An 18,073-nucleotide genomic window follows, 5' to 3' on the forward strand; every position below is an offset into this window, starting at 1 on the left:
GTTTAGCATGCTTATTAAAAATTGGTATTCAAACAACCAGCTTTCTGGTTTTTGTATTATAACTCGACATGAGGATAAAAAAAGTTTGCACATTGATAAATCTTGTGATCGCAGGTAACCAGATTGGAGAGTTTTTGGGTAATAAATTCCCACGCAACAAAATGAAACAATAGCAATTATAAGCACAATCAATTGTAATCCCCGCATACTTAGCAAACTTTCCAATCTGGGCATGTGTCACACTTTTCACTATGGATGCTCACTAGGTTATTAGTTGTGCTTGTTGCATTTAATTACGAGTTCGCTGTAGTTTACTTTCATCCTTCACCGCTTAAATTCGTATCTTGGACATTTAATAATTAATTAATCGGTCAATTTTACCAAGAACTGGTGAATAAACATTTGCTCTTTATATTATGCCGGTAATCGCAGAAACTTTAATTATCAAAATTTATCAGTCCATTGCTTGGGTGATTTTTTAAAGTAAATAAAGCTAGGATAATTTTTAGCTACCTCCCATAGATCCTGACCCCTAGAGACCAGGTTTTACCACGCACCAAAGTTGGTAGAAAAAAGAATGGGGATTTCTATGAGTCTCACCACGAGGCGATAACATCTACGTATATAGGTATAAAGCCTTTTTATACTGCATGTATTCACCATTCAGAATTTATGAAAGAGCAAATGGTAATGCCTGAGTTATTTTGAACCTATATGCCAAGCTTGATGGAGCCATTTCCTCACTATTTCGAAAAGTACCCCTTCTTTTATCCTGTATTCAGAATGGTGAATAAGACCAGCTTTAACTGTAAGTAAGCTATTTAGCGGGTATAGTTTACAAGTGCATAATCATATTGCAGTAGCTGGGGTATAGTATACAAAGGCATCCTGTGGTTGTGCATTTGTATGCTATACACTATTTAGCTATATTATGACAAAGAAATAATTCGCTTGTGCACTACTTGTGTGAAGTATTACACAAGGAACATATCTGTCATAACGACCGCATATGCTGGCGGTAATTGTTAGAATATGAGCGAGGACGATAGATGGTTGATAACTTGTTTTACTTCTGCTTCGATGTTTGAGTTCTCATTTCTCAGACGGCGTGACTATGCTGTTAGTTGCTTAATTCTGTCTATACAAATTACTAAATGATAAAGTTCCCATTTTATTTATTATAACACAAAGGCTTTTGCCTTTGGGCAAATCTTGCTGAATGTTACATCGCGCTCAGTAACACGTGAAACGGTAAAAGGGAAAAGGGAAGATCGTAAACATTACAACAGTATATATATGTGGCACACTAGTTCAATCGAGGAAATTTATCTGACGTCATTAAGGAAAACTCAAGTCTGGTAAACACTGAATTACAAGTTCCCAAATTAAATTCCAAACAACTCGTGACTCGTGACGTAATCGTCACAATATCTACAGTACGTCTAATCTAACGCCCTAGAAGTTTGTAGCCTATGCGGCGCAGAATTTCCGTTTTGCCCTATATCCTATATTATAAGTATTACCTTGGCGTGGCGCAAATATGGGCATTCCAATTTTCGGCGCATTTATAGGGTACACTGAAAGCAAACTTTCCAGCAGGGTCATCTAATGTCTATCCATCTAGGATTTCGCAATGGGGAAGCCCCCAAAAACAACTAAAGAAAGATTAAACACTTTTGAAAACATCATATTTATTTAATATTGACATGACTGAACAATGACTAAGGATGTGGTCAAGCCAGCTGCCAAAGAGCTGGGGTTGGAAAATCACCCAATGGCAATTTTAGTTTAGCAAAACTAAACCAATCTTTCTGGAAAATTATGTTTTGGTAAAATTGGATCAATTTTTCTTTATCCGATGGCTCAGGGCCGGTGTAGTGTCAAAACCTGTCTCCCCAGTGTACCGTCATAAATTCAAATCAAATTATGGTTTTGACACAACCGAAAAGGAACAGTAACCTGACTACCGGTTAGCGCAGTTGGCCGAGTTGGGATATCAAAGCCTTCGTCTTTCATTTATTCTGAGGACTGAGTTCTCGACAGTTCTTTCTAACAAGAGTTGCGATGGGTATAAGTACGGTTGACTGCTGAGTACAAGAGCTGGAGTTGTTTATTGTTTTTTTTAATAGCTATTTGTTTGACTGCTGAGGGTAAACCTGACTGCTTACGCAACTATTATAAAGACGTTATCCAAACTTTCAATTTTTTCTCAATTTGGCTCAACATTTCATATACTAGAGTTCAGTATTCAATGTTCTAACTGCGCTACCATTCATTTAACGCTGATTTAAAATCGCAAACAAATTGAAATCTACTACGTCATAATTTAACAGGGACAAGGGACAAGGGACAGGTTTTAGCACTACCCCGGTTTTCAGCCGATTTCACTGATTTTATAAAATTTCAACGATTGTACTCACTCAAGCATAAAAGAAAACAATCAGATGATAAGCGAGTAATACGTCGTTACAAAGTTGTTGTATACTTTATTTCATGATTGTAAGTCATTTTATTTTGGAAACTTTCTTGCCTAGCTAGTGTAAATAAAGCGAGCTGGTTTTAGTTTGATTACATTCATCCAATTGTTTGAAACGCGGTTAAGTAGGATCAGGATGTTTATGTTACTTTAAGAAACACTTGATTATATGACCTTTTAGCACGGACGGACGAGGACGTCATCATCGTAATTTAAAGAAGCGATATTATTCTACTTTTTTCAGATATATATAATGGCATAAAGAGTGAATAATGTAGCAGTTGAAAATGCCAAGTGCTAACACAAAAACACACCATACTGTGTAGTGTGTACCACCGCATAAATTACGATTTGGCAAAAAAGGAGATCTTTGAAATTTACCGTACGTTTAAGTATGAAAATTTATTTCGTGGCATTTAAATGCAGTTATTAAAAACGTAAATCACAAATCGTTAGACTCCACTCTTCAACGGGATTCAAATTCGGGTTTAAGGTTTAGCGAATCACATTTACATGAATAAGAATAGAACAAAAGCCAATCTTCGTCTGTTCTAATGAAGCATAGCCTATAGTTAAGAGGCCCCTCTAGCAGTTACGAAATTGGGCATCTCATGATGTAGCGCCGGCCCTTCGTAGACTAACAGTCTTCTCTAGTTAGTCCCGTTTATGCACACAAAATTTTCAGTAAACTTATTTCAGTTTATTTTATTATAGTAAGTCAAAAATTTATTAATGAGATTGCGATGGTCAAGAATTCAAAATACGCTACAAAATGCCTATGGCTGGAATATATGCCCTTTCACGCATTCATTCACCAGTTTTAGCAGAAAGTTTATAAAATATTTCAAACCAAAAACTATAAAATTATATACAACGGATTGATTCGGCATAACACATAATTTAAAAAAAAATCAAGTTGGTAATAGACTTAAACCCTGCTGATTTTTTTTGATTTTAAAAGTTTATCTGACCACTAAAATAAACCTGTATCAGTGACATAGCCTAATACCTACCAAACAAGTAGGCTATACCAACAAATTTAGAGCACACAAAACAACACGTTTAAAATTTAATTTGTGATAGCACATTAAACAAAACCTGAGTTGGCTTGAACATTTTGTGGAACAACTATGAATAAATTATGATCGTATAAACTATAAACAAACCTTTAACTTTATAAATTTAAAAGTTAGCACTTCCATGAAAAAGAAGGCAATCTAGTCTAAGGGTTTTCCTTTGCTAATTTTTGCAAGTAGCCTATGCAAAAACTAATAGGTTAAGGCTAAAGCTAAGAGCGGACATCAATGTGGTTGTTTAACAAATATTTCGTCCTTTTAAATAGCACTAGAAAAGATTTAGAGATAACCTATGGGTTAAAATTAACGGTAGCCTACATAAAAAATTGTTCTTAAATTTAAAGGCAAATAGAATTCTGGTTTCACAGTTTTGATTGTCTCATAAAGTTTCATTTTAATAGTTTATGTTGAAAAGCTCATTCTACAAATATTTGAAATAAGTTTTAAGTAAAATTTAAATTGAAAACAGTCAAATAAGCGGCAGTTAAATTAAAATTGTTATTGACATCTCAAGTTTCAAACATTGTCATTTCAGATAATTCCATTTTTTTTATTATATTTTATTATAACAACATTAATGTTGTTACAATAAAACATTAGCTAACATTAATGTTGGCTACATTCCTTTAATTTCGGTTTTAATAGAAATATCTTACAAAATAAGACAGGAATATATGCTTTAAGCGAGGTTTTTGTAAGATAAATATTTCAATGAATCTTAATTTAGCCTTTTCTGAATTACATGTTTTAAATCAATATTTGTTATACTGTAAGTAAATTGAAGTTATGGCTTAATTTATGTATACTGCTGGAGTAAATTTGATTATTTTAGATAAGCCTGTAGTTCACTATTCAAATGATAGATTATAAGCACTCGCTAAATTGAGTTTTTTTGCATAAGCTTATGGAAAATATAAAAAATTTATGGAAATTTTAGAAATATTTTTCTTTTTATTTGTTTTTAAATGTTAAACATTAATACACTGGCTGGGTCTGCCTCCTAAACCAAGGTTATAGGCATTTTTAGGAAGTCTTTCAATTTTGGTGTTTCTAGCTGCATAAACAAATTATGATACAAAAACAAAAAGAAACTTGTGTTTGGATTGGCAACTGTGTTTTGTCTGAGTAATAAGGTGCATGTCGTTTTTAGCCTACAATCAACAACTTGCTATATCCGTCTAGCACCTGAAACGTCACACCAAACAAGTAGTGCACTAAATTAAAAAGAAAAATGCAAAGCTTTTATGACAATCTGCTATCAATTTTGTCTTGTTTAACCTAAGATATTTTACAATATTCTATCCAAGATAACATCGGTCGTCAGAAATTTATAAAGTGCAAAGAAAAATCCACAGCTAAAGTTCGCTCGGCTATTATAACAATTTTCCAAGACACCTCCTTTTTGTGTATTTTTCGGTAGGTCACGGTAAATGGCAACAACGCAACATTAAATATTTATTTCTTCAAGGCAGTATGATTGGTAACTGTTTACGTTTTTGAGCTCGCTAAATTGCGTTATACGATTTTCTTAATTTATAAACATGATTTGTCTTATCACAGACCATACACACAACGCTCCGTGTAAAGCGCTTATATGTGAAAAGTGTTACTGTGGTTATTTGTCATACCCTGGGAACACTGAAAGATTTATGAGAATTTTTCTATTTTGGACTCAATTGCTCATAAAAACTAACAGCAAAATAATGGAAAGCAGCTAAAAGCGCAACCGTTTCAAGTTACATGCATATATATATATATATATATATATATATATACACTAATCAACCAACTCAACACATAGAGTTTTGGCTACAGTAACAAGGTGTCGGTTGAAAAGAATATTAATTATTTAAAAGACGCCTTGTTGCTAAAGTTTAGGTATGTGAGAAACAATTGTACATTCCGCAATACATCTGCAAACGTAATTTCAGCAGAGCCTAAAAAGGCGGGCGGGGTTTATTCACCGTCTTAGATAGTTTCTATAGAGTTGGGAGTTGGGACACGCCATTTGCAATCCGGTTACTTTTTATGCACATTGCACAATCTAACATACAGTAGGACCGTGTTCTATATGCACATTGGAAAATCAATGCCATTGGGTAAAGTGAATAGCAGTGTGCGTTTTATAAAATCCACAAGCGTAGTTATTATGTTACAGAAAGGAAATTGAAAGAAAAATATAAGGGCGAAAACAGAAGAAATTTTATCTTAAGAATATTTGGTAAAAAACTTGACAATACGTGAATTAGAAATAATTGACATTTTAGTTTCAGCGCTCTCAAGAGAGCATTGTAAATTATTGATAAACTTTGGGCAATTAATTGCGCTATGTTGATCCGCAGCAATGCCTGAAAAGGTTAACATATCTGATGTTAACCTTTTCAGGGCAAGAAATCCTAAATAAAAATTTAAAAATAGTTCCTATAGTGCATACTAGATTATAACAGGAATATTTTCAAGCTGTGTTTTCCGCATGTTGGCAGGTCCTTGGAAGTTTTAATTTTGTTAAAACTTACAAATTATTGCGCAGAGGTTTAATTTCAGAAGACAATTTGCAGTGGTTTATTCTGCGCAGTGGAAATTTAAACATCTAAGATGTTTATTGAAATGGTTGGTATAGGCTCAGACGCAATAGAAATTGGGTCAAGGTTGTACGAACATGCCTATGTTTTATATGTTATTATATTAATGAATTTATTTATACAATTACTTTTCTGTGTAGTATTTTGCGTATAGACATGCAAAGCAAAATGATTTTAGAAGTGATCAAATGGTGATAAAACCATAAAATGATTTTCGCAGTCATCTAAAAACTTTTTAATTATATAATTGTAACTAGTAAAAATGAAAAGTACCAGAACAAGTAAGTTGCTTTTGAAAACCAATATTGGGAAAACTGCCAGTTGTCAGCCAACTATAAGTAACTAAAAAATACCATCAATAAAATTGACACAATTTTGAACTAAAATTATCTTATTTTGTTTTTTAAGAAAAGAAAGTCAAAAAGAAAAAGAAAATATAAGTCAAATAGACTCTAAATGTAATGTTTTTGTGCAAGATAAAAATGCCGTCAATTGCTGTGGGCTCGATTTTCGCTGCCACCCTGTGCCTACTGGTAGTTGCAAGTCCTGAAACTAGTACAGCAACATTAGATGATGCAACTACTGACTCACCGACAATTGATCCGTCGATAACACTGGAAGGAAAGTGTGTTGTCGTTTGTGACGCCACATCGCTGGCATCAATCCAAAGGAACAATGAGTATTCGTCTCGATCTGTCGGATTAACGAGGAAAATCGCCTTCTCCGCAGCGAGACGCACGAGCAACGTCGATTATTTTTCGCCCGAATCGGCCGACCGTAGGGTGGTGAAATTCGACCAAGTTCTGGTAAACATCGGCAATGCTTTTGATATGCATGAAAGTACCTTCAAGCCAGTTGTTGGTGGAGTTTATTCGTTTTCCTTCACGATTGTTAAGGTGTATAATAAATACTCTTTAACGGTTGCGTTAACGGTAAGTTAAAACGTTAATGCTTAACTTGAAACATGTACAGTTTGTGATGAAAGTATGTCGTATAACGTAAGCTAATATGCTTCATTAAAACAATAAACAATTACTGTATATATACTGTTAGTATGTAGTAAAAAAGCAGAATTTTACATGGCACTCTGGAGTTAACTTTTGTTTTTAAATTCTCTATAGAAGCTTTCGCAAGCATTAGCTTGCTTCATCAGGTGTGCTGTAATAGGATATGATGAATGCACTGTAGCCTACTGTACTTAATTTTGTAACATTTACAACTAATATTTCATTAACGTCATTTATTGAAAGCATGAATTTTTTGCCTCAATAATGTTAGCCAATTTAGTTATATGAATGATAATTAATTTATAAGCATTTAGCAATTCTTGTGTTTAATTATTAGTTATTACATATAATTAGGCCAGGTTTAAACGCTTTTTTGCCAACTTCATTTATATGAAGCTTTATTACTTATTAGCAGGGTTGCCATACCGTCCTTATTTCTAAGATTTGTCCTTATTTTGAAGGTCCTTGTCTTAGAAAATGTTTTTTTCCTTTTTTCTAAGAAATGTCCTTATTTTCACTTGCGTCCTTATTTTCGTCTTATTTTTAGGGCAGAGGTTCGTATTTTGGGCATTTTGACACCTTTAGTATACCATTTTGTACCAAAGAGATACAAAATTTAAAAACATGCAGATAGTGTCACGTTGTTTTTTTGTTTTTTTGTTAGGAACATTGGTTGCTTTCTCCTGTTGTGCATTTTTTAAAGTGATATTCGTCTTTCGTTTCCTAGTCGTGCTTATTTTTGAGTTGAGACCGATGGCAACCCTGCTTATTAGTATAAAAATATAGCCTGTTACAATCACGTGTATTGTCTCTTTTGCTGTTTAGAACGTTTGTTCTTAAAACCTTTTTGGTCTATCGGTCTAAGCGTTGATATATCAATATTAAATTAATATTATTACCGGAATATGTTTAAGATGGTTCGAATAATTTCAACAAAAAAAAGTTACCGTATCTTTTTCATACTTATATTGCCTTAGTCTTATCCCATTTCATGATGACGATGATGATCATCATTCCAAACGATTTGAAATTCGCTGCCGTGATGTTGATCCTATCCCTTTGATGAAATTACTAACTTATGAACACCTTGTTTAACATCCTATATTTGCTTTCATCAAAGTATACTGCATGAATACAAAATTAAGTGATCGCCTCATGTGGCACAATTATTTTTGTTTTCAACAAATGTCCAAAAAAGTGTTTGTGACAACACCACACGTTCAAAGAAAAAAGAATGCTATGTAATTCTGATTGCGTTTAGCAATTTACTAACAAAATAATCACGATATTATTTTCTTTATTTGTGTAGGTCAATGGCAATCCTGTGTTTGTCGCATATGCCGATGGCAATAAAGCCGATCACGAATTGGCGCAAAACGGTGGTCTTTTTCGTTTAAATCCGGGAGATCAGGTGAAGATAGAAGTGTTGGAAGGAGATCTAAATACTGGATGGCAAGATTCCACCTTTTCCGGTTACTTACTTTACCAAGATGATTTTTAATAGTTCATAATATCTATAAATTTTGAATCTCGGTTATTTTGCTGATCTTTCTTAAACGGATTGGTCGGATGAAATATCAGTGAACAACAATCAGAAATTGCACATTATACTACGAGATAAGGTTAAGGTTTTGCGCTTTTGTTTTTTTTTGTATTACAATACGTGTATTACTGCAGTAATACCATTTTGTCGCAATTTTAAACGTGTTTAATGCAATATTTCTATTTCCTTATCGATAATAACAATCGCAACACAGCAAGGTGGATGAAGCATTATTTAAAATATGTGTGACTCTAATTTCTCCTTTGAAGAATTACGAGAGAACGAGACCCATGCTGTTCTTGTTTCGATTGTATATTTTACGCTTTTGCAATTTTCAATGATGAACCAAGCTGTTGCAATTAATACAACGAATGCAGATATCTGTATAATGTATTGAGAAAACTAACATATATGCTGTACCGAACTGTTACGATTAATACGTATACTCTAATGAATTAATTGTAATTAAAGTAATTCATGTAATGTATTAAACATAACTTTCAAAGAAGCTATCTTTAATTAATTAGGTTTGAAAGACCCATGAGGTTCGCACAAACCACAGTAACGTAAACCGGGTGAGTTTTGCTCTAAATGAACCGAGATAACCAACTACATTTGGGAATGAATTTAAAATAACTGTGGCATGAATAATGAATGCGTCATCACTGGTCAATAATGAGCGCTATACACAAACTGACACGATGATGTATGTGTTTATCTAATCAAAATAAATAATTAAAACGGTTCAATTTATGTGCGCATGCGATGTACTTCTGTACTTTCCCAGGCCTAAATGGGAAAGTACAGAACAGATCGCAAATACAGATGACTTTTTTCGGTTATCTTATTTGCTGATTTGTTGGCCTTAAAACGTGCTTTATAACTTATTGTGTACGTGGGGTTTCTATATACTACTGTACCTATATTCCTTACGCTTGATGATATTGACTTTGACTTTCATATGTTTTGATGAAGACAAGTATTTGTTAAAGTCAAGAATTATGTGCTTCATACGTATTTCTATAAACAACTTTTTCTTTGAAATTGAATAACGAATTACACCAGATCGGCAAAATGAACAAAACTATTTTATCCTAGTCCAATCAGTGATCCAGAAAATACAGAGTGTTACGTAATAGAACCTAATTATGAAACATAATAGCAATGTTTTTGCGGTGTTATTCACTTCTAATACTGTATAAATATGTGATATCTTTAGTTATAAAAGTAAGCCAAAATGTGAATTCAACGCAATTCTAAATTAAGTTAAACAATCAGCATAACTGCAATGAACCGATTCAATATTGCCTCACCATGTACAATAAACTGGTTAGCCGCCTAAAAAGAGGTTGCAAGAATGCAAAGGACACGGCCCGTTTTATACGAACGCGTAATAACGGAGCAGAGGCAGTCCAGCAAGGTTTCTCGCACTCATCTGATCGGGGCTTATGTGACAAACAGGATCAACAACATCTTTCCGTCGACAAAAGCGTTCTTCGTAAGGATGAAGTAGAAACCTCGCAAAGTGGATCTGTGGTTGACGTCGAACAGATATTACGAAACGGTAGGTGTCAAAAATTTCTTGAAGAAAGTTGTGTTTCTTCGAAGTCGCTCAAGTCCTCAATATACACTCATTTGTAACAGAAACTTTGATTTGGATTTTATAACTAGCTTAGCCTTTATTTTCTTATGTTTGGGCACAAAGTTTATAGTAGAAGTTTCTTATGGCCTCTTGATTTTAATTAACCATTAACTTGTTTCGAATTAAAGTTGACACAACATAGCACATGCCGAACTACCGCTCGTTTTCAGTGAAAATAATAAAATTGAAATTTACTGCTACTTTATTTATACAAACTTATACATGTCCCATATAAACCAACGCAACACACAGCTGATTGTGCTAAAAACAAACGAAAAACTATTGGCTTTAATTTGGCCTTATGCCAAGGTTCCTGAGCTTTCCGAAAGGAGGGTTCCATAGAATTTCTTAAAAGTTGTTTTCACAAGAATTTATTATATTACAGTATAGTTCACGCACTTTCTAAATACTGTACCAAAAGGTAATTTGTGTAACTATCACTGTAATGTACGGAATGTAACTTCTGTTAGCAATGTAACTTACAATGTAATTAACGTAGCTAATGCAACCACCGGCAGGCTATATTATTAGTTTTTGTAATGATTCGCTTTTTATAACGCTTTTATAGCATTTTGGTATAGATAAGAGGAAAATAAATGTACGTAATATAACGCATATCCGAAATGCAACGAATAACCTACAGGTAATCAGCTATATCAACAAAGAAATATACTGCAATACAGCTTAAATTAAATGTAACCTGTACTTATTGCTAATTGCTGAGGCAGCAGTTATATTGTACTTACTGCTTACATGTTTGCTAAACGGCAATAAACTTTAAATAAAGTGGGTAAGTGACCATTTCACCGTAAGGTTAGGAGAATAGGTACATACAAAATGTTGATTTAAGCTTTTTGGGGTTAATTGAGATTAGATTTAACTTCGAAAGAAGATTTAAATTATAAGGCTTAGGTTATTATGTTATATATATGCTACTTAATAAAGTTCGAAGATTTTTTGTAAAACGTTTGCAACTTTGTATATAGACACTATAATATAATTGAAATAATGTTCGTTCATTTATTAAAATTACCTTTTTAAACTTTTATTGGTATTATTATTATTAGCTACAATTAGTTATATAATTACATAGTTTTTGTAATGCAACAGCCATAGCTTTTATTCGCTGCGTTCCGGATACTTGTTTTATTACGTGTTTTCGTTGCAGCTATACAGTTGTAGATAGGGGCTAAACGATGCGCATTTCCAACAATGAGGAATCGTTCAGGCTCTAGAGCAAGAACTTTCAACCGCTTTGGGCAGAAACTTGCAAAACCAAAGTAACGAGAGTGTTAGGACCGAACCCGGAAAAATTGATATCAAATATGCTGATATAGGAACAGAAATTAGTGCGGCATGAGGATATACTGTGTGCCAATGAAAATGCGAAATTGTGTAATATAGCTAGTGTGTGATCTATCACAAAAAATAAAACCACAACAAAAGTTATAGCATGCAGATGCTGCTATTTTGCCAATTATTCCGGCCGTAGGATAATAATGTTAAACTCATCAACAACGCACTTTGAATAAATCCGTCTTGGGTGCCACGACCTGGAGAGCGTAAGACAACACTGAACAAAATCAAGCACCAATATAGAATTACTTAGTGTTTTAAAACAACGTTTGTTAAAATTGTTAATAACTTAAATAAGGTCTTGTAGGATAAAATTGCACAACTTTTAAATTAGAATGAAATATTTTTCTGTGCGATTTAGTAATCTCGTGAAATGTTTTTCCTTAAAAACCATTCCATCTTCAGCTAATTCATCTTCAGAATCGTCATGGCTTAGCTTGATCAACAGCAATAATTACAAAAATTGGCTAAAGACTAGCCTCGCCCTTCGGTAAGTCATCGATGTAATAAGCTTAGGTGTAGAAAAAAACATTGGTGATATGCCTCTTTCATCTATTTCTAGATTTGCCTGTGATTTTGTTTCCCCGGTTTTAGAAGATATTGTACGAAAAATGCATTTTGACCTGTTACGTAAAAATGGATACCAAGCACTCAGCTCAATGACCTCTTTAAAACGGTATCAAGTTTGGATAAAGTATTCTATTCAATATTGCTAGTACTTTAAGGGCAATTCACGTTTTAAAGACATGCACGCATTGATCTTGAAAAAGAATTCCAGGGTGCAGTATAAGTTGCAGCAGCAGCAGATAGCCAGTATAGTCTGGTTTCTGTTGCAAACGGTTATCTTTGCTTGTCAAAATGCTAATGTTGTTCAGAAAAAAAGTTTCCGAGAGCAGTTTATTACATAAATGGATGAGAAGTGTTCTGGATCTTCACAGGCATCCTCCATCTTTTGGTGAAGTCCTGCGAGTTAGTGATGTTACCAAGTGGCCGACGTATGAAGGAGCTTGGGAGATTGCAAAAGTGAGTGATTTGTTTTGGACATTCCTACTTTGCAGTCGCACTATGAATACACCAGACAATAGAACATCAAAGAATTTATTTCTAAGCAGATCCTGATAACTGGATATACTGTACATAACAGTTATGTTTAATTAAGCCAACACAACATATTCGTTACACAAAAATTTGATCAAAGCAGGAAAAACAATAAGGGTCGTATTATGTTGTTGGTGTAACGGCAGGAATGATGTTCATGGCATAATCGTTTTGCTCCTTTTGCTTCCCATGGCAGTTTGTGACTTTATTACGTTAAACAAAGGCTTCATGAACAATGATATAGTTGGTATGGTCTCACTTTCATATTTACTTCATGTAGGTTTTTATGGCACGAGGTTACAGGAGTGGGGAAGCCGGAGCAACATCGCCAGGATCCTTCGATTCGTCGGCATTGTTGAATTTTATGTACAAGTGTCGTCAAGCGGATGGTTGTGTCAGTGATCTTCAGTTGGTCAAAAATATGATACAGGTTTGTATTTTTTCAGTAACAATCCTTTGAGTAAAATTTCGATATTCATGTTTTTTGAAGTTTTGCAAATACTATTCTCATTCTATCTGAACTTTATTCTTGTTTAAAGCTTGCGAGAATAGACAATATATATATACTTGGATGTATTTATACTTTCTTCATTAGAAATGATCCGTTTCAGGTTAGGAATCGCACAATGCATTGCCCCAGACTGGAGTTTAATGATCACGAATTTGATGAAAACTTTGAAAGTATTTTTGCCTTACTGCAGGATGAGAAACTTCAAAGTCATGCTATAAAATACCCCGAATCGCAAGGCATATTAGAAAGTCTTGTAAAAGTATGGAGCTTTAATGACGAGCACATAAAATAGGATGAAACTATAAAGGTAAGACAGCTATTCAAATAAAAATTTTGTGCAAACTGTTCGACAGATGAAAGAGTCCAACCTGAATATCAATTCATCTGCAAAACTAACACTGAACTTATTTCGAGAGGATTTATGGGAAAATGCCGAGTGTTCAAATCCAAACCCATCGGGCAGCACTTACTTGGTATATACACTGCAATAAAATCAAATGTTCTATTAAATGTGTAGTATACTGTAAAAGAATCCAAAATTAACGCAATCTATTTATAGTCTTTGAAACAACTTGTCAACAATATACTTACCTTGCCTGAGGCAAATGTTTCTTTTTCTTCTCTTAATTATCAATTGGGTTCGTTGGAAGCGAAAATATGTGGAAGTCTACAGAACTCGCAGAACACGATACGAAAAGTGTCAAAACAGGTCAGTGTGTTTATAACAACCGATTAAAAAGCCTTCTCCATAAGAATGAGAATTTTTAACTTTTGAAACTTTTAGTTTCAAAGTTTAACTTCAAATTTTCTGTACTGCAGGTTACCCGAATGAATAGTGAGTTAAGCCAGCTTCGAAATGTGTTGAGCCAAACCCCATCACCAGAAGCGCTGCATGAACAAAGTCAAGATGTACAACAGAAGCGAGCGTTGGAAATAATGACACAAAAACCGAGACAGACAAATGTCAATGGCAATGGTCGTTCCAGTCACTTATCTTCATTGGTTGCCCAAAACGATATTTTCAAACACTACAAAGAATTCAATAGCGGTTATTCGTTTTTACCAAGCAACTGGAAATATGACCAAAGCACTGGCACTGCATTTGGTGAGAACTTGTCCTAATAACTAACGCCATAATATTTCCATTAACAGAAATCAAAGTAATAACCTGGTATGCTTTGAACGGTTAAAGGTATAGAGTTAGGTCAAGATGTTTGTGACAAATCATGATTACTTAGGGTCACAAGTTTATTTAGCGCAAACAGTGTATAATCATAACCTAAAAATATAAATTTCAGGAAAAAACTCATTCAACAAAAAGCTTTCTCCAAACGAAAGTTTTTCCTCTGGATCCTTGTTTAGCTCTTGGAAAAGCACTGCAGTTTTTAGAGGAAATCAAAATAAATTGCACCTTTGTCAATCAGAACGTTTGCTGCATTGTCACACTGCAGCAACATTTGACAATCATGCAAAGGGTGCAAATAGTGCGCACAGGGAAACAAAACGTAACAGCCGCACTTCACAACTACTTACCCTCAAACGCAGCGCTAGTTATGGAATAGAGACTTCAGACGCTAAGCGCGGTAGATTTGATGACGGAAACGACAAGGACGACACAAAAAACAGGAAAATTAATTCGAAAATTCATCAACCTTCCTCGTTGGTAGTAACGCAGGTAGTTAGCTAAGTTTTGCTGAGTTTAATAAACGTTTGTAAATCCGCTTTTGAGCATTACCTTATTCCTTTACGAAGGATAAGAAACCTTTTAAGTCCGGAGGTGGAGGTGGAGGTGGAAGTGGGAGTAATATCACCGGGATGCAAGAGAAATTGCAAAACTATCTTCGTTTACAGGTTTGTGCCTGTCATCAACTTGGGATGTCATATTTTTATTTTCCGTGTTTTACCGTGCACTATAGGGTGAAGATCGCGAACTTTCGTTCATCGTGGAGAAAGATGCAAGTTTCAAGTATCACAGTACGGTAAAATTTATTTCAAACTACGCTTTAACGTCGTCTGTGTTGTGCGCAAGCAGTAAGGAAGCGGAACAACAAGCAGCTGTTGAAGTAAGTGATAGCTCTATTCATCGGGCGAAAATTTCTAAGTCTTCGGGTTTTACCGAGTGCCATATTTGGCAAGCATTAGCATAGATTAATATTAATCGATTAATCGCTTTCACCTAGGCCCTAAACTGGATCGGATGCCCCTACATTCACGATGTAAATAACGCCAAAGTCTCATTTGATAACTCCTGCCTAGCAATCATTGGAAGGGGTCCAACCTATACAACGTCCAGCGTGGGTAAACAGCTCCACATTTCGTTGGTACAACTTTATAACAACAGTTACATCTCAACCATTGGCGCAGAAAGCATCTTGCCAGACAACAGACTATACTTAAAAGTAAACATACTGTTTTCTGTGGCATTAATTTTTTCTAAACTTTTTATCCCATACAAGACTGAGCAAAGTAATGTTTTAATATAATGTATTCAAGGAATGCTATAAAAGTTTCGATTGCAAAGTGGACACTGAAAGTTTGGTGGCTAAAGCAGCCCTCGAAAAACTGGATGTTAACACCGCCGACGTTGCTGACTACAAACGTATGACATTTCAATAACTTTTAACAGTGAACTGTACAAAATCGTACGTTTCTTTTTATTTGCCTATTTATTTTATTTTTATTAATTTGGTTCGCAAGTCAAGTGAGACTCTATCGACACTTAGCAGGCAAATAAATAAAAACGTATGATTTCGCGCGTAACTGAATAAAAAAATTGTGTAGCCTAATCATTACATTTATCCAAATGAAGATACAAGTTTCAATAATAGTAAAAGGTGACTAATGAGTCATGACGTTCAAAGAATCCTTGATCATTTAAGTTAAATACGCTCTGCTCCCGGAGAAAAAACAATAAAAAATTCTTCTATTGTTTTCGTGTATCGTTTATAGACGCTTTAGGCAGCATTTGCCTAGCAGCCGGGGCAACACTTCCTGTTTACGAAACAAACACTGTCAGCGAAAGTGGAAAGCTGTGTCGCTCAAGCACTGTGCGAACGTACATTCGAGATTTTTTGTTATTTGACAAGAGCCGGGAAGGGGAAGGGGAAGGCCCCGAAGACCTGTCTCTGGAAAGTGACGCATTTTATTTTTGCCGTCCTGAGCCAGACATTATCGAAGCTTACTCCATACAAGTAAACTCTCTCCAACTAAAATAGAACGTCATGTAAAAGATTATTTTAGTAAAAAAGATATGCCTCAATGAATTAAGTTTGAAACATTTTTTATCGCCTATTAAAAAGACCTTACTTTTCTTTTACCCAAGCCTCATCGGACACAATTAGCAGCCGAGCAAGATGCGTCTTACACCATCTTGAAATTGTTGAACTGGAGCAGACCCAACTTGAATGCGTGTCGTGGAAGATATAAGCAGGATCTGAAAACTTACGCAGATAACTTGGATTTAACGTCAGTTTTTCACACGCTGCAGGTATTTTTGGATAGTGTTGTGTGAAAGTATATCTTACTCTTCTGTGAATATGCTATTTCCTGTACATCAATGATTAATAGCCAACTCATTTGGTTCGTTACTTTACCAATCTTAAACCCCTGTGTTGAATCTCACACACAATTTGCTGCCTATTATTTACGGGTAGCCGACTGCTTTTAGGTCAAATCCGACGTTGATCTTGTAGAAATGTACAAATGCGTTGTGTCAAGCAGCTGCCTGAAGGGAACTGAAGAGCCTTTATCGGTATCAAGTGACAGGAAGGGATTTGCAACACCACAAGAAGCGAAAGAATCAGCTGCTAGAAATGCTTTGATTATGTTAGGCCAAGATGTTGTTAACTCAAGCTAAGAAACAAGCAGAATACACATCGAATGTAACTCTGGAATACTAAACTCAACTGTTCTATTTTTTAAATATCGTCTCATAAGATGTTTTCCTGAAGAGTAGCCTACATTAAAAGATACTTTAGCCTTATGTTGGGGTTCAAACTATTTTTCACAAACCTCAGTGAGCTAACTTCAATGTAATATGGCTATGCAGAAAGAAGCTGAAATTCATTTCAATTGTCCAAACTCTGGTTCAATAGGTTCCTGTACGTTACACAAGCACAAAACAACTATTGCACGGAGCATAATAAAATCTACCATGCCTAACATCTAAAGATAAACATTTTCAGAAATGAGCAGTAGGTACCGGTACTTAAATTAAAACTTCCCCATTTTAATGGTAGGTTCAGCAGAAACAAATTCTGTTTCAAGTGGCAATAAACCCAACCGTACGCCCTTTGTATAACGTTGTGTTATCGAAGTTCCAATATTTATTGCCACCAGTGCTAAACCACAGGTTCTACTGTAATAAATCGGTCAAAATATAATTCTGACATGACTGGATTGCAGCCAATAACGTAATAATGATTGTTACAAAAGAAATTACCGTGAATTAAATAGACAAGAAATGATCTTTGACGTACGTATGTATTTATACGAGTGAATACGATTATACTTTTTGCGAGCGAAACGTAACCAGACTACACGATCTTAGGTTCAATAAGAACTTGCAGTATGAATGCGATGAAGGTTTAATGGGAACTTAATTTCCTGCAGTCGGTCATCTTGGCCTATAATTACGGAAAAATTTTCAAAAGAATGCTTTTATGCAAGAAAAATAAATTCGCTTGTTGTATAAATTGACATATAAGACATGTAGATTATTGTGTTCAAAGAAACGAGCTTCAACAACTTGATAGGCCTACACTAAATTCTCCGAAACATCTA

The 18,073-nt window shown here is 34.7% G+C and overlaps 2 protein-coding genes across 4 annotated transcripts; both read left to right on the top strand.

Moving 5' to 3' along the window:
• The first annotated feature begins 6,550 nt into the window (after positions 1–6,550).
• On the top strand, positions 6,551–9,560 carry LOC143449686 (cerebellin-1-like). The gene is made up of 2 exons (XM_076949984.1): positions 6,551–7,066; positions 8,451–9,560. Exons 1-2 carry the CDS (start codon positions 6,596–6,598, stop codon positions 8,640–8,642), a joined length of 663 nt encoding a protein of 220 aa, XP_076806099.1. The 5' UTR covers positions 6,551–6,595; the 3' UTR covers positions 8,643–9,560.
• Positions 9,561–9,896: 336 nt separating this feature from the next.
• LOC143449251 (uncharacterized) lies at positions 9,897–17,273 on the top strand. 3 transcript variants are annotated; one of them, XM_076949366.1, is made up of 17 exons: positions 9,897–10,248; positions 12,088–12,172; positions 12,245–12,358; positions 12,558–12,705; positions 13,061–13,210; positions 13,392–13,550; positions 13,645–13,764; positions 13,851–14,000; positions 14,111–14,396; positions 14,590–14,966; positions 15,044–15,142; positions 15,208–15,354; positions 15,472–15,690; positions 15,785–15,890; positions 16,241–16,482; positions 16,614–16,778; positions 16,959–17,273. In XM_076949366.1, the coding sequence occupies exons 1-17, from the start codon at positions 9,999–10,001 to the stop codon at positions 17,145–17,147; spliced, it is 3,006 nt and encodes a 1,001-aa protein (XP_076805481.1). In that variant the 5' UTR covers positions 9,897–9,998; the 3' UTR covers positions 17,148–17,273. The 3 variants fall into 3 exon arrangements, with proteins under 3 accessions (XP_076805481.1, XP_076805483.1, XP_076805482.1); XM_076949368.1 differs by having other exon boundaries at positions 13,482–13,550; XM_076949367.1 differs by having other exon boundaries at positions 12,103–12,172.
• The last annotated feature ends 800 nt before the right edge of the window (positions 17,274–18,073 follow it).

This window comes from Clavelina lepadiformis, chromosome 3 (assembly GCF_947623445.1).
Source record: "Clavelina lepadiformis chromosome 3, kaClaLepa1.1, whole genome shotgun sequence".
Lineage (NCBI taxonomy): Eukaryota > Metazoa > Chordata > Ascidiacea > Aplousobranchia > Clavelinidae > Clavelina > Clavelina lepadiformis.